Raw genomic sequence first — 17,775 nt, forward strand, 5'->3', positions numbered from 1 at the left:
ACAGGAATAGAACTCAGCCAGGCAAAACAGTATGAACCAAAAGTCTCAAAGAAACCAGGCTTCTGAAGAATAGATGGAAGTTGTTTTCTGCCCTTACAAATGTGTCAGTAGGGCACTGATGACATTAGACCTGGGAGATCTAGATCAGCCTCCCTTTGTGGGCCAATGGCTTTTTGAGTCTTCTGTACCAAGCTGCAAAGGGAACTGCAATAATATGGTCATGCAGTGATTCTGAGGAGACAAATTAGGATGCAAAAGTAAAGGAATTGATCATACAGGTAGAAGTCTCAAATACTTAAAATATATCATACACATGTATACCAGGTCAAAACATATAAAATGAAACATTAGGTAAAATCACTTTGCCTTTATTTGGCTAATGATAAAAGCCAAAATAACTGAACAATAGCAATTAATAACACTCAGACAGGAAAAAGATATACTGAACACCGATTGAGGAAAACGTCTTTGTGGACACCAGCACTGGTGATGGGGCCAACATTCAAGCCAAGGCCAGTATTTCTTTCCAACACTCTTTCTTCTCAGGATCCACAGTACAAAACAACTCAACCAATCAAATCTCTGTGTTCAAAACAGTCAGTGTCTCCCTAAGAATGGTGGGAAAGCCCGCTTGAAAGCTAAGAAAACCGAACTGGAGTCATTTTAATGTTAAACCAACTACTTTTGTTTTCTACCCCAATCTAAGTACTAACATTAAACTTTGGCAGACAGAATATCTTTCTTCTTTCTTTTAAAGAAAATTAACATTTAATAGTATAATCCCCAAAACATGTTCTACTTATTTGCAAAAATAATAGTCTTTATCCCATGACAATCTATTCCATGAGAGAAAACAAGAACAATCATTGTATGACCTTGAAAAATATAACTTTAAAAATACTTATATTGATAAGCTTGAAAAAAATACCATTAGTTAAAAACATTGTTAAGGGAGCTTTTCTCCTACCTGCACTGGTTCAACTTCTGGTGATAGTTTGCTGACAGAACATGTAAAAGCTATGGCTTTTAGGAAATTGAACAAAAGCAGCAAAATAGACTTGATTTGGAAAGATTCTAGCTATAGGGCCTGAAACAGGATTAATAAGGCAATGAGCTCCAGAAAAACAAAAACTGCCCATAAATCAAGAAAGAATAAAAAGCACTGTGAAGAATCATTGTGGATGGAATATTCAAAGACTTCCTGGACAGCTGTGTGGTCACAAATAAGAAAAATGTAACTCAGGTGCAGCCTGCGATGTTATCAGTGATCAGAAAAGGTCAAAAGCTCTCTTGACCTCCCTCAAATTTTTTCTCTTATTCAGGACTTTCAACCTCCTCACATCTCCAAGCTTCTTACCCAAGCCTCAGCAAAATAATGGTCTTTGGCTCTAGCGATCAGAAGCAGCTGGAACACTACAAATGACCAATTTCTATTCCTCTAAAATTTCAATCTCTATCCTTCAGTGCTGTGGAGTCTAGTGTATGAAAAAAGCAAACTTTCTGCCCAGCTCATCTCAAGGTAACTGATGAAGTGGCACCTCCTCAGCACTGGCTACAATGCTTCTGTCTCCCTTCTCCTTCTATTACAGAGAGAGGCTGTAAGGCCAACCAACTTTTAAGGCTCTCCCATTTCTGCCATATTTGGCCTATTCAGGCTGACAGCTTTGCATGTGTGATTCAGGGTTTAAGTAATATTAAAACTAATGTTAAAAGTTAATATTAACAACAAATATTTAAAGATTTACAGATCACACACATGGTTGTGGAATGCAAACCTCTAACCTCATTTAATTAGGCACAAATGATGAAATAATGCATCATCCCAACAACTTCCTCCACCACCTTACCCACCGTTGTCCAGCATGTAGGATCACATTTATTCCAAAGTACCTAGCATGCCATGCCATACAGTTTTTTGCTTTCAGTCAAAATTTCACGGAGATATACTGTGTTAGGAGACTGAGGCCATAGAGGCTCACCAGAAGGGGTGAGAGTTTTCTGACAACATGTGCACATGCTGGTGCTAGCAGTCTCATGGAGCTTGTTAGCCTAGAGGTCATACTCCAAGGACAGGATATGCCAAAAGCAGCCCATCTACAGAGCTGAGGAGAAAGGCCAAACATTTGGGACCCAGACAATACCTGTGAGGAGTGACTGCAGGGAGGAAAATCACATTCTGATTGCCTCCCTTTCCAAATATACTTGGACAACATGTATTTTGAGAGAAAATGTAGGTGGGTTTCAGTGGTGATTTCACTGTTTTTCTATCAACAGAAATGGGCAGAATTCCCAAAAAGGGAAGAATGAAGCAGAAAAGTTAAAATATGTGATCCTATGAAGCTGGGTATTGTAGGAAAACATTAACTTCAACATTTCCAAAAAAAGGATTTCAAGCCAAAGCCTGTGTAAACTAGATTTGATAGTAAAAATAGCACTTCATGAGAAGAGTTAGAAATGTAATTTTCATGGGCCATCAGGACAGCAAGAGGTTCACCCTGTTTATTCCTCTACTCTGCTGCACTCTGCTTCTCTGGATGATCTGAGTTCTAAGAACCTAGGTAGTCCTGCTGTGCAGGCAAGCAGTTAACTCTAGCCACTGGCCCTCAGGCATAAGAGCAAGTTTTACCAGAAAGTGTTCAGGAAGGGGACTATGAGATGCTCACAACCTTAGCAGAGGGGCAAGGAAAGATAAAACATGGTTTTCTTAGCTGAAAACACTAAAACTCCACCCCCACAAGGGGTATTTATGAGTGATGAGATGGGCCCTGGACAGAAGCAAATTTCCCCTGAACCTTATGATATGATAAGGATTAGGATTATGATAGATAATGATCTGCTAGGTCATGTGCTATAGGATGCCACAAGTTGAAAAGGAGCTCATGCTCAACAGCAAGTGCTTAAGCTTCAGCATTCTCTGATGTGAAATTCAAGTGGTAAATCCTCTGGGCAACGTAACAGGGGAGATGGGGGCAGGCAGAGGGAGAGGGAGGGAATCTACCACACTCCTGTAATGTGAACCACTGGTGACTTGCTAGAGGGGCAGTGATGGGAGTCCCTGCCAGATGCCAACTCCCTGGGGAAAAGAAACACTTCATGGAGCACTGGTTCCAGTCAAGGATACTATTACAAGGGGAAAGGTCAAGATAAGGCTTTAAAAAGGGGTGCATTTCCTTATGCTTTTGCACCTATGTTCTCTGCAAACCTCTCTCAATATTCAATATGGTTATGAGCAACATGGATTAACAGATCATGTTCTAACTTCAGACATTTACAAAGTATCCTTTGTAAAAAGCTAGGAAATGAGTATTAAGATAGGAGTAGTAGGGCTTGGGACTTACTCCCAGAGGAAAATTAAATTGACTTTGTATAGGTTTGAGTATTGTCCAACTCCCCTCCTCAATCAGAGTAAACCTGAAAGTGTTCCTCCCTTTAAAGGTAGGAAGAATCTAAAGATTACAAAAAAGAGATTGACAAGAGCTCCCAAATAACTGGGCAACAGAATTTTCTGAGAGATGAACACAGCATAGAAACCGCAGCTGCCGCCATGTGGTCTGGTTCCATCCCCATCAGTGTCTTCATGGACCCCAATGGGTCCAACAAGAAACTCCTCAGGGAGTAAGAAAAGTCAGACTCAGATCTTCTTCCCACAGTCAAACGGACACATGTGCCAGCAGTATACATTGGGGATATGTGACCGTTACTCAGCTTTTTTAAAAAAAGGAAACCAAGATTATGATATTTCCCCTCCAAATCACCCATCAGCATGACTCACTGCCTGAAGGAGTTGGCAAAACAGTTTGCCTGAGAATAGAAGGCAAACACTATGGTGTATCAGGAAGAAAAGGCCTCTGGGTATTACACCACTTCCTTCTGCCCACTCCTCGGGGGCAAAAAATTAGTTCTACTTACTACATTTGAAAGACTAATTTTTAAAAAATTAATAAAAATGACAATTTCCCTGTCAAGAGCACATGAACATAAACAGTAAAGCAAAGTCCATGGGGAGGGTATATGAATGCAGAACAGGCTTCTAAGATGTGGTTAGCCTCCTTCTTGGTGGGGATGGGTGATGTCTCTTCGAGGATAGGCTGTCTGGTCCCCCCATCCTAAGGCCTCTTGCCCCAACTGTCTTTCCTTTGTAGCTGTCCTTAGGATTAGTGTTGGGATCACAATCTGGAATTCAACAGAGAGTTTCTGAAGGTTGGGACAGAAGGAGGGGAGGAGAAAGGACAGATGAAAATTTAGTCTTCTTCATCCTCACTGATATCATAGGCTGCAGACTTGTGTCTGGAGAGGTTTGTTGGGGAGGAAGGCGGGGAAGTCTTGCCAGAGAAGGGCCACCGGAAAGAGGGAGAGGGGGAACGTTCACGAGTGGGGCTGTTGCTGGGACTCTGCCTTGGACTGATGGCCTGCAGCATCCGGCCTTTCCCCTCTTTCAGCATATGTTTCTGGGGAGACCAAAAGGAAGAATTAGAAGAAACCTATGGATCCTACTAACCAATGGAGGAGATCTGAGACTTCAAATTATCATGAGTGCCCTCTGTAATGTCAAAAGTGACCAAGTAAGCCACAGATACAATTCGAAGCAATTTCTCAAAGTGGTTATGCTATACTACATGTCTAAGGGTTCCCACCTGCTATCCACTGTCACCCAATCTTTGACTTCTATGTCAAAGGAATTCTTAAAAGACTACTTGGTCTGTAGTCTAGGTTCTAGGCAAAAACAAAGGAATTTTAACTCAGACAAAAGGGTACCTACCCGAGTTTTGGGGGTTCTCTGAAAATTCTATATTCTCCATGAATAATCTATTCTGGCATCCAAGCTACCCCCACAGCCAGATCATTTCTGATATCCTAGGGCTCATCTGCTAATAGCTACACATGCACCTTTTATCTGGCTCAAAAAGACCTTGCTCAAGGATAGAATTCCCACCTTACCCAGCAATCCTGCAGTGGCTGCTTGTAGTGGAGGCAGTTTTTTTTTTTTTAAAACTGTTCTTTGCTCTTTCCTTTCCTTCTATCCAAAATTGTAATGTAGAAGCAAGCTAGGCAAGGTTACTCACTTGTGACCATATTTGGAGGTTTATAGAGAGCTGGCAAAATTAGGAGAATGTATAACCACTTTCTGTAAAGATTTTTAAAACCTTTCTGGGGATAGTTGAAATATAATTCTGCCCAATAAAGGGAGCATATTAGATAACTTCTTATTGTCAATGTCCCTTTCTGCTCAAGGATTCTATACTTCCTTTCACAGCATAAGAATTCCCTTGATTTTCCTGAATTTCCCTAAACTGCCCAGCAGGAAGGAACATACCAGCGCTCCTTCTGGACCAAACATTTCCAGGAAACTTCCAATGAATTCTCGGGATTTTTCTTCCCATTTCTGAATGAGGTCAATGCTTTTTTCTTCCACCTTCTGAACAAATTCTTTTGATTTTTCCTCCACATCTTTCACTTTCTTCTTTACTTTGTCAACTCGCTCCTGCAAATGATATTTCTTCTCCTGGATAAAGAAATAACTGTTTTGAGAAATACTCACTCTGACCTTCCATACCAAAGGGAAGAAAAAGACTTGGTTTGGTACTCTATTTAGACACTCCTTTCGGTCTTGAGAACTTCACTTTACTTTAATATATCCCATACTTCCCTAGCATGGTAACAGAAAAGATATGCTCTGGATGATCATCATATGTAAAAGTGTAATAATTCTAAGATTGTAGAGCCCAGGACTAAACTAAATGCACACGGTAAGCCCAGTAACAGACTGGGATATACCAAATAAACTCAGATTTTTAAGACAAAACATTAAGTTGGAAGATAAACATGCCCAACAAAACCCAAAACCCCATTCTAGATGGAGATGTATACGTATAAGGAGGGAGCAACAAGATCACTGTACATTACTGCCAACAAGTCAACTCTAACAGGTTGAAAAAGAAAGTAGTAGACCTTTTACTTAATTCATTTATTGTGCTAAAATTTTCCCTCCATCACTGGCTCTCTATGACTACAGAAAAGTTGTTGTTTTTTTTTTTAAACATCTGGAGGTCTGTTTGCTCATTCACAAAGTAAGGATGATACTCATTCGTCCTGTCAGCTTCCCTAAAAATAAGGGAAAATGGTATGAACCCTCCCAAAGGGAGGGAAGAAGTCTTTTGCCAAATGAAAAGTGTTCTCATTTTCAGATCATAAAGGGGAAGGGGAGTATGTTTAGGATTCTTAAACACCTGAAAATAAATTCTGCAGTGTAACAACAGCTAGGTTGTTAATAGCAGCCAGCATTTATCTGCACAGATAAATCAATTTAGATGAAACCATTTTACCCATTTATAATTCACAGAGCTGGGAACAAATGAGGGAGCATGGTAAATTACTCACATATAGAAGACACAGCAACTTTCTTCTTTTTAAATCAACTTTACTGAGGTATAATTTATATACAAAATGTATAGCAGTTTGTTTCTAAGGGCAATATTAAGCTAAGATAAACTTGCTTTCATAAATCAAATTTTAAAAGTTAGTTCCAAGTGCCTTAAGGAGTTGCATACAAAATGTTATGTGTTACTATCCACACAGGGAAAAGATCCATAGTTTTCATCAGATTTATAAAGACCATACAATAAAAAAAAAAAAGTTAAGAACCACTGTTTTAAATGTATTTGATATAAACACTGTACTTTGTAAGTTACACATTCTTATTTATTTAATTGACTGTATGTCCTTATATCAATGTTGTGATACTAGACCATAAAGGCAGATAATACTTCTTTTTATAGAACAGATACATCCAAATGCTGTTTGTAAAAAGCCTGGCAATAGTACTATGTGCAAAGAGGTATCCACTGAGCTTTTGGAGGTGATAATAAAAGGAGATTGAAGAGCAAGTTTAACTTAGACAAAGTGAGAGGAAACATGTCCTATAGGGCCAGGGAACTCTGGGATGACGTTAGAACTTACATTGATAAAGCTGACGTTGAGTTCCTTTGCTGTGTAGCCCCTCTGGAGGTTCCGCCTGGCATACACATCATAGTCACGGACAATTCGAGTGATGATGTCTGATGTGGAGATACCTTCTGTCCTCTGTGTTGGCGCAAACATGCCTAACCCAAAAACACAAATACTGTGATACTCTGAAGAGCTCAGGCAGTAGGACTAGATGGAAACTGGGAGCCGCAGTCCTTTCCTATCCTCAAAAAGCAGAGTCTGCTATTACTAAGTACAGTCTGAGATACTGACATACAGAAGGAAGACTGAATCAAGGGTTAGAAGTAAGGGAAGGTCCTAATATTAAGAAAAGAATGAGGCTGGAGAAGGGTTTCTTGAAATTAAAAGAGATAACAAAAGTAGATGTTTAGACTGAGAACTGATAGATATGATGCTATGCTCATTTTAACCTCTTATCCAAAGTGTGACCTAAAAGTGGATGCTGAATTTCTCACTGTATAAATTTTCCTCTGTAGTGATGTGATTGAATATGTCACTGTACCCGAGACTCCATAAAATGAGGATGCACATCAGCTTACTCACCTGCTTCCTTGATGTGCTTATAAACATCATCACTCCCAGCAGAAGAATAAGGGATGTCATCATGAGCCACAAAATCAATCTGAAAATAAGGAAACATCATTAAAACTCAGGATAACTGCTACTTAGAAAGAACCAGGCAACACTCTGTGGCCCAGGAAAAGGGCCACAATGTGAAGCCAGGCCTCAAATGAACTTTTCTCTTTGTCTCCCCTTGCTCGGCTCATAAATTTCACGATTATTTTACAAGTGATCCAACCTGTTTATGGATCATAAACATGAAGCTAGCCAGTTTCTCTTCTAGTTGCTCCTCCTGGTTCCTGGAAGTGCTACCCTCACACTGAATACCAGTCACCATGGTGTGGGAAATAGGCCCGGAGGATTTTCTGGTATGCTAGCTAGTGGATGGAGTCAAGAAAAGAAGAAAAGAAACCTCCCTATCCTCCTGGCTCTACAAGAACTGGTCAAACATGGTTTCTAAATATATGAGAAAGAAGTCACTTCTTTGTTAACTGGTTTCTCTCTAAGTCTATGAGGTAAGTGGGAATATAAAAATAGCAACCAAGAGCCCCATACAAGACTTTAAGGTCTCAGATCTATCACTTTACTACTGTCAATATCTCTTGCACTGGGATCAACAATCTTTCTAAACCTCATGTATTTACTCCTTCCTGAATAGGCCATATCTCCTTTATTAATATAATTGCTAATACCACCATACCCAGCTCCTAGAAGCCATTGTAATGTTACGCTCATCAGGACTGTGTCAGGAACTCTCAGCTAACATATCAATTCAGTTCAGTTCAGTTCAGTCGCTCAATCGTGTCCGACTCCTTGCGACCCCATGAATCACAGCATATGAACAATTTGTCAGGGACACAAAAGCAGCAAAGTGAAAATAAGAACGGTGAGCAAGCCAGACTCGTGACTGACGATATACTACTAACAAGGAGAGAAAGGGGAATCTGGGAGTCCCTCTAACCTTCTGCCTGGACCTGCCTGGTTATATTGCTAAGAATAATCTTGCTCTTCACCTTTGGTACCACTGGCTGCTAAGTGTTGATGCAGAAAAGCTACAGAACTATAAAAGGTCTGTCCTAATCCTAAAGAGTTGTAACAAATATCCCTTAGCTTCAGGCCTACCCGAATACTGCTTTTGAAGCACTTTGGCTACTTTTGTTCTTTCCTGTCTCACTGGAAAATTTACTTTCAACATTCTACACACCACTGTAGAGAACTGACAATATGCTTGCTGGTTCCTCAAGCGTGAGGGCCTCCAACCTGATCTGGTAAGTTCTTCTCAGCTATAAACCCATCTTTTGTAGGAAATCTGCTTTTTTAATGTGGGAAGATAAAAAGGAGATAAGGATTTTTATAATATCAACTCACTGAGACAAAGTGAGAAACCTCCCTGGTTTCTGACCCCACATAACTTCTAGCCTGAAATTAAGTCTTGAAACTAAATTTAAGCCAATATAAGATAAGTCCATGTTTCTATATCTTATTTCCTGGAATATGAGCTCCTTGAGAGCATGGAAGAAAAGTTATGACCAACCTAGACAGCATATTAAAAAGCAGAGACATTACTTTGCCAACAAAGCTCCGTCTACTCAAAGCTATGGCTTTTCTAGTAGTCATGTATGGATGTGAGAGTTGGACCATAAAGAAAGCTGAGCGCCGAAGAATTGATACTTTTGAACCATAGTGTTGGAGAAGACTCTTGAAAGTCCCTTGGACTACAAGGAGATCAAACCAGTCCATCCTAAAGGAAATCGGTCCTGAATATTCATTGGAAGGACTGATGCTGAAGCTGAAACTCCAATACTTTGGCACCAGATGCGAATAACTGACTCATTTGAAAAGACCCTGATGCTGGGAAAGATTGAAGGTGGGAGGAGAAAGGTATGACAGAGGATGAGATGGTTGGATGGCATCACCAACTCAGTGGACATGAGTCTGAGTAAACTCTGGGAGTTGGTGATGGACAGGGAAGCCTGGCGTGTTGCAGTCCATGGGGTCGCGAAGAGTCAGACACAACTGAGCAGCTGAACTGAACTGAGAGCATGGCTGCGGCTAGGTACACTCTAAAGAGGCTGGTATGCTATGAGAATGGACACACCTATGGGAGAAAGTGTGGGGATGTGTAGACTCCATAACTGAAGAGGTTCAATTTCTAGCCCTGCTAGAGTGTAACCTGGTTATTTGGCCTCTCTGGCCCTGTTCTCATATGTAAAGTGGAAATAACTAATAACTACCCAACAGGACTTTTGTGGGGAATAAATGAAATATAACGGATGTAAAAACACCTCTAAACCATAAAATCCAATAAAAATGTCAGGGATGACTATTATTATAAATAATAACATCATTATCTCTTCTATACTAAATTTACAGAGAAGGTAGAAGTAAAATAAAGCTAGTGGAAAAGTAGCCCAAGTACCAGAAGCCTTCAAAGTTGAGGGAATTATAAAACAGTTTCTTACCCGGTGTTCTGCCAGGAACTCTGGCGTCAGGGTCCAGGGGGCATTCCTCACCACCTCGTCCACATAGCGGCAGTGCTGCACTGCATCATAGCGCTCATTTTCATTCATCACAGTGAAGCCTTTGAAGTTGTGTGTCAGCTCATCACTGCAAACTGAGTTCACCACATCATGAGGTTATAAGTCAAAGTCCCCTCTGCTTAACCCACCTTGGTCACCAATCTCTACCATTTTCTAGGATTGTAACCAATCACCCCACTTGGATAACAATATTCTAAATGTAGCTCAGTCTGGATAACAATGCTTTCCCTAATCCAAGATACACCTTCGGGAGCAACACTCACTATGTTCACACTTTGGAAAGGAGAGGATACAACAGAAGAATAAGACCTTTGGCTTTGAAATGAACCTACTGTACATTTCTGCATCAATGAACAGTTCAAAAAAAAATGTTTTCCTATTAGACTGTAAAGTTTCAGTTGCTCAGTCATGTCCGACTCATTGTAACCCCATGGACTGTAGCCCACCAGGCTGCTCCTCTGTCCATGGGATTCTCTAAGCAAGAATACTGGCATGAGTTGTCATTCTCTTCTCCAAGGGATCGTCCCGATTCAGGGATCAAAGCTGGGTCTCCCACATTGCGGGCAGCTTCTTTACTATCTGAGCCGCCAGTAAAGCCCTATTAGCCTGGACTGGACCACATAACATTTGCTCAGCAGACTTTTGTACTTCAGCTAATTCAGAATGATAAACTGAGGGGCTTCCCAGGTGGTACAGTGGTAAAGAATCTGTCTGCCAATGCCAGGAGATGCAGAGATGTGGGTTCGATCCCTGGGTTGGGAAGATTCCCTGGAGTAGGGCATGGCAACCCACTCCAGTACTCTTGCCTGGAAAATACCATGGACAGAGGAGCCTGGTGGGCTAGAGTCCACAAAGTCACACAACTGAGCATGCACAGTACACATACAAACATACAGAGTCATGTTAGGATGATAAACTGAAATCAAAAGTAAATGCAATTTTTAAGTAGGCAATAGGGGATCAGACTGCAGAAACCAGCCAAAACCAGTGAGATAAGTCCTGGACCTCTCAAGTCAGTGAGCTTAGAGCGTCTCTCTCCAGGTTTATACAGTTCAGGTTTTAGATACTTCATGTTCTTCATGTGCTTCACATTTTAAAGAGGCTACACTACATCCCTCATTTAAAAACCAAAATAAGAGTCAATGTACTCAGGTTATAAAGACAGGAGAAAAAAGGCTACTATAATTTATTTCTGGACCGCACTTAAGTCAGCAGGTGTTTTCTTACCTCCCACAATGAGGTATGTATTAGGGAAAAGGTTCTTTGCTTGCATCAGAGCCCGGGCATGACCAGAATGAAATAAGTCAAATATTCCATCTGCATAAACTCTCACAGGCCGTTCACCTAAATCCAAAGGAAAGAATTTATCAGACAAACACACTGACTCAATACCTCATATTTAAAAAATGGAAATGGCACTGTGTGACTGTTCCATTCTTGAACAACTCCCTTTTAAGGTGTTCTCTGGCTATTCACCTTAATTTGGGGTGTTTTGGGATTGTAAGGAATAACATCACAGAATTCCACAGAACCTCTTGGCGTCACTAACACTCTTTGTCAGCTTGATGAATTACCAAATCAGTTTATCAAACTGATCAGGTAATTGGGTTTCTTGATTATTTTTTCCTGAAGTTATTTAAGAAGTGAAGGCAAGAGCTGTACAAGAGATATATCTGAAACTTTAAAATCATCATTTTTGGTTTATATTTAAACTTCAGTTATGTTTAAACAGACTATAATTAAGCTATACTCTGGCTGCCTGATCTCTCATTTTCAAGCTACTGCGATTACTAATGACTAACACTTTGCTTTGAAAATAAAATACTTTGCTTTGAAAGTAAAGAGTGATCCAGAGGAGTGAGACTGAAAAAGAGGGAAGGTAAGCACCAGTTATCAATCTATTGCTGATTCTCAGTCCCAGATTCACCCTCACTATCTGCTCTGTGGTAACAGATGGAATTTCTTCAAGCATTTCTCCTTGATAGTGAATATGTTACACCTTCTCAGTATAGAGTGATATAGAAAATACTTGAAAATCATATATAAATACTTTAGGACTTTATATTAGAGCTTTTCCTCTTGTCCATTAGTGAAAATAAAAAATGACTGTCAACTTATTTTTAGTGGTAGTGGACTGTGAAAGAAAAGGCAGAAAATGATATCCTGGGGTACAAGACTAATTCTAAAGTCAAATAAACACATTGAGAAAGAAATTGATACAGTGGTTCATCATGCTTCAAATGATAAATCTAATGAGTCCAAGGCAACCTATTTCCACTAAATGAATAAAAGAAGAGCTGTTTCACTATAGCAGCAAAAAAGAACAGTAGGAGCATCTGCATTATTTTTGGAAAGAAGGGTCACAGCCTTATCAAATACACCATACTGAAGGTAGGGATAAGACACAACTCCTTCCTGCCTTGAGGACAATGAATCAAGAGGAAACTGGTTCTCAGGAGGCTTATGGACTTTTCTTTATAGATAGCTTTATCCATAAATGAATAGTTTTTAAACTGAGAAATCATACACTGCTTATAGAAATATAAACTGGTATAACTTTTAAGAAAGGAAATTAGGCAATATCTGTCAAAAGACAAAGGACAAATGTTTATACCCTTTAGCCCAGCAATTCCAATTCTAGGAATTTATCTCACGGATATGTTTGTAAATATGTATGCAGCACTGTCTGTAATAGCAAAAATTTGGAATCAACCTAAACTTCACTGGAAGACTGACTATGACATGATCCACCCACTAAAACTGTGGGAAGACTTTGCTTATATTATTAGCTTAGATATCCATAGGAAATTGGTAATACTGGTTGCATGCAAAAGGGATACTCGTGGATGTGAGATAGTAGTGAGAGGAAGACATTTCACTCTGTGTCCTTTTTCAATGTTAGGTCATGGGAACGCACTGATTTTATAGGAAGTAAAATTTTTAAATAAAATAAATACAACAATGCAACAAAAAAACGGAGAAATAATATGATGGATTTAGAGTCAGAAAAAGTCATAGCTTATGGTTTTTCCAGTGGTCATGGATGGATGTGAGAGTTGGACTGTGAAGAAGGCTGATCGCCGAAGAATTGATGCTTTTGAACTGTGGTGCTGGAGAAGACTCTTAAGAGTCCCTTGGACTGCAAGGAGATCCAACCAGTCCATTCTGGGGGAAATCAATCCTGGGTGTTCATTGGAAGGACTGATGAGCTAAAGCTGAACTCCAATACTTTGGCCACCTCATGCGACTCACTGGAAAAGACTCTGATGCTGGGAAGGATTGGGGGCGGGAGGAGAAGGGGACGACAGAGAATGAGATGGCTGGATGGCATCACCGACTCGATGGACATGAGTTTAAGTGAACTCCGGGAGTTGGTGATGGACAGAGAGGCCTGGCGTGCTGTGATTCATGGGGTCACAAAGAGTCGGACATGACTGAGCGACTGAACTGAACTGAACTGAAGCTTGCCAACAAGCTACATTCTTATATAATCTTAATTTCTTTAAGTATCAGTTTCCTTACCTACAAAACAAAGCAACCCCCACCCAATCTGAGTAGTATAATCTCTCTTCAACATCCTAGAAATCATGACCATGAATTAACTAACACACTTCTATCTTTCCTAAACAAGTTCAGAGTAGTTATGATCTCACTTTATTTGATTCTAAAAGACAACAGATAGAATATAAAACTTGAGAATATTGTACCGGTGTTTCTTTGCCATTAGTATGTAACAAGGGCAAAGTGAGATGAGGCAGATTTAGCTCAGTAAACACATTTCCTGGATAGTGGCAGTAGGACAGAATGCTGTTAACTGAGTGGCTATTTGCCAGCAGTTAAACATCCATATTGGAGACCCGGGTTCGATCCCTGGGTCGGGAAGATCCCCTGGAGAAGGAAATGGTAACCCACTCCAGTATTCTTGCCTGGAGAATCCCATGGACGGAGAAGCCTGGTAGGCTACAGTCCATGAGGTCGCAAAGAGTCGGACACGACTAAGCGACTGAACGGAACGGATGGAAACATCCATATTAGGCCAAATCACTCTGAACTTTCTTGGATAAGCCCCAGATGTGCCTCTTGCTCTCTTCAGCATTTCCCCAGCACCCCAACCTCTCAATTCTCTATGTCTTAACCCCAAGTCTTTGGAAAATCCAGGCTGCTGTATTAATCAACTGACCAGAAGGGGCCACTGTTGAACTAAAAATCTAGGGAGAAAGAATGCGTTTTGCATTCTTTTACCAAGTGGCTATTGGCCAGGATGACTATACCCTTTGACCTACATCTGCTGTTCGGCACATTATCAACAGCAACTACTTTCACTTTCAAAAATGGTCTTAAACCAGAAACTATAAAACTCCTAGAGGAGAACGTAGGCAAAATACTCTCCGACATAAATCACAGCAGGATCCTCCAAGACCCACCTGCCAGAATATTGGAAATAAAAGCAAAAATAAACGAATGGGACCTAATTAAAATCAAAAGCTTCTGCACAGCAAAGGAAACTATAAGCAAGGTGAAAAGACAGCCTTCAGAATGGGAGAAAATAATAGCAAATGAAGCAACTGATAAAGGATTAATCTCCAAAATATATAAGCAGCTCCTGCAGCTCAATTCCAGAAAAATAAATGACCCAATCAAAAAATGGGCCAAAGAACTAAACAGACATTTCTCCAAAGAAGACATAAAGATGTCTAACAAACACATGAAAAAATGCTCAACATCCCTCATAATCAGAGAAATGCAAATCAAAACCACAATGAGATACCATTTCACACCAGTCAGAATGGCTGCTATCCAAAAGTCTACATGCAATAAATGCTGGAGAGGGTGTGGAGAGAAGGGAACCCTCTTACACTGTTGGTGGGAATGCAAACGAGTACAGCCACTATGGAGAACAGTGTGGAGATTTTTCAAAAAACTGGAAATAGAACTGCCACATGATCCAGCAATCGCACTTCTGGGCATACACACCGAGGAAACCAGAATTGAAAGAGACACATGTACTCCAATGTTCATCGCAGCACTGTTTATAATAGCCAGGACATGGAAGAAACCTAGATGTCCATCTGCAGACGAATGGATAAGAAAGCTTTGGTACATATACACAATGGAGTATTACTCAGCCATTAAAAAGAATGCATTTGAATCAGTTCTAATGAGGTGGATGAAACTGGAGCCTATTATACAGAGTGAAGTAAGACAGAAAGAAACGCACCAATATAGTATACTAACACATATATATGGAATTTAGAAAGATGGAAATATAACCCTGTATACGAGACAGCAAAAGAGACACAGTTGTATCGAACAGTCTTTGGGACTTTGTGGGAGAGGGTGAGGGTGGGATGATTTGAGAGAATGACATTGAAACATGTATGTTGTCATATGTGAAACGAATCAGCAGTTCAGGGTCAATGCCTGTTACAGGATACTCGGGGCTGGTGTGCGGGGATGACCAAGAGGGAGGATAAAGGGAGGTGAGAGGGGGGTTCAGGAGGGGGAACTCATGTACACCTGGGGCGAATTCATGTCAATGTATGGCAAAACCAACCAATATAATATTGTAAAATTAAAAAAAAAAAGGTCTTGATTTGGATTATAAATTATAGTCTTTGCACTACTTCTAGACTAAGTAACTAGATGTTCTCCTTTAAACAGAAAAGACCTGGGCTTCAATTTATTATTTCTTTTGATATATTCTCTCAAATAGCTACCACTAAAACACTCCATCGTTAACAGATTTCCATTGCCCTTCAGACTCTTGCCTATTTCTGCTTTTCTAAAAGAGAAAAAGTCCTTTCGTCTTCTAAAATAGACAAGAATAGGAAGTCAAGAGATAGCTAGAGTAACAGGCAAATTTGGCCTTGGAATACAAAATGAAGCAGGACAAAGGCTAACAGTTTTGCCAAGAGAATGCACTGGTCATAGTAAACACCCTCTTCCAACAACACAAGAGATGACTCTACATATGGACATCACCAAATGATCAATACCGCAATCAGAATGATTATATTCTTTGTAGTCAAAGATGGAAAAGTTCTATACCATCAGCAAAAACAAGACCAGAAGTTGAGTGTGGCTCCTTACTGAAAATTCAGACTTAAACTGAAGAAAGTAGGAAAAATCCCAGACCGTGTAGGTAGACCTAAATCAAATCCTTTACGATTATACAGTACAAGTGACAAATAGATTCAAGGGATTAGATCTGACAGACAGTGCCTGAAGAACTGTGGATGAAGGTTTGTGACACCATACAGGAGACGGTCAAAACCATCCCCAAGAAAAAGAAACGCAAAAAGGCAAAATGGTTGCCTGAGGAGGCCTTACAAATAGCTGAGAAAAGAAGAGAAGTGAAAGGTAAAGGAGAAAAGGAAAGAGATACCCATCTGAATGCAGAGTTCCAGAGAATAGCAAGGAGAGATAAGAAAGCCTTCCTAAGTGATCAATGCAAAGAAATAAAACAACAGAATAGGAAAGACTAGAGATCTCTTCAAGAAAATTAGATACCAAGGGAACATGTCATGCAAAGATGGGCACAATAAAGGACAGAAATGGTATGGACCTAACAGAAGCAGACGATATTAAGAAGAAGTGGCAAGAATACACAGAGGCACTATACAAAAAAAGATCTTAATGACAGATAACCATACCTAGATACAGTTAACCTAGATAACTATACAATGGTGTGATCACTCACCTACAGCCAGACATCCTGGAATGCAAAGTCAAGTGGGCCTTAGGAAGAATCACTACGAACAAAACTAGTGGAGGTGATGGAATTCCAACTGAGCTATCTCAAATCCTAACAGATGATTCTGTGAAAGTGCTCCACTCAATATGCCAGCGAATTTGGAACACTCAGCAGTGACCACAGGACTGGAAAAGGTCAGTTTTCATGCTGATCCCAAAGAAAGGCAATGACAAAGAATGTTCAAACAACCACACAATTGCTCTCATCTCACACGCTAGTAATGCTCAAAATTCCCCAAGCCAGGCTTCAACAGTACATGAACTTCCAGATGTTCAAGCTCGATTTACAAAAGGCAGAGGAACCAGAGATAAAATTGCCAATATCTATTGGATCATCGAAAAAGCAAGAGAATTCCAGAAAAACATCTATTTCTGCCTTATTGACTATGCCAAAGCCTTTGACTGTATGGATCACAACAAACTGTGGAAAATTCTGAAAGAGATGGGAATACCAGACCATGTGACCTGTCTCCTGAGAAATCTGTATGCAGGTCAAGAAGCAACAGTTAGCACTTGACATGGAATGGACTGGTTCCAAATTAGGAAAGGAGTATGTCAAGGCTGTATACTGTCACCCTGCTTATCTAACTTATATGCAGAGTACATCATGAGAAACACCAGGCTGGATGAAGCACAAGCTGGAATCAAGATTGCTGGGAGAAATATCAATAACCTAAGAATGCAGATGACATCTCCCTTATGGCAGAAAGCAAAGAGGAACTAAAGAGCCTCTTGATCAAAGTGAAAGAGAGTGAAAAAGCTGGCTTAAAACTCAACATTCAGAAAACTAAGATCGAGGCATCTGGTCCTATCACTTCATGGCAAATAGATCGGAAACAATGGAAACAGTGAGAGACTTTATTTTCTTCGGCTCCAAAATCACTGCAGATGGTGACTGCAGCCATGAAATTAAAAGACGCTTGCTCCTTGGAAGAAA

The 17,775-nt window shown here is 40.2% G+C and overlaps 1 protein-coding gene across 5 annotated transcripts in view; it reads right to left on the bottom strand.

Moving 5' to 3' along the window:
• Positions 1-352: 352 nt before the first annotated feature.
• The window catches only part of PCYT1A (phosphate cytidylyltransferase 1A, choline), a 55,291-nt gene continuing 37,868 nt past the window's right edge, over positions 353-17,775 (bottom strand). For all 5 annotated transcript variants that reach the window (XM_055402186.2, XM_055401933.2, XM_055402020.2 and 2 more), the window contains 6 exons: positions 11,313-11,429; positions 10,008-10,159; positions 7,528-7,606; positions 6,958-7,100; positions 5,315-5,503; positions 353-4,448 (listed from right to left, as the gene is read on the bottom strand). In XM_055402186.2, the coding sequence (XP_055258161.1) occupies positions 4,242-4,448; positions 5,315-5,503; positions 6,958-7,100; positions 7,528-7,606; positions 10,008-10,159; positions 11,313-11,429 (887 nt within the window). In that variant the 3' untranslated portion in view covers positions 353-4,241. The remainder of the gene's footprint in view (positions 4,449-5,314; positions 5,504-6,957; positions 7,101-7,527; positions 7,607-10,007; positions 10,160-11,312; positions 11,430-17,775) is intronic.

This window comes from Moschus berezovskii, chromosome 1, assembly GCF_049115385.1.
Source record: "Moschus berezovskii isolate FMDL1 chromosome 1, NW_MosBer_1.0, whole genome shotgun sequence".
NCBI lineage: Eukaryota > Metazoa > Chordata > Mammalia > Artiodactyla > Moschidae > Moschus > Moschus berezovskii.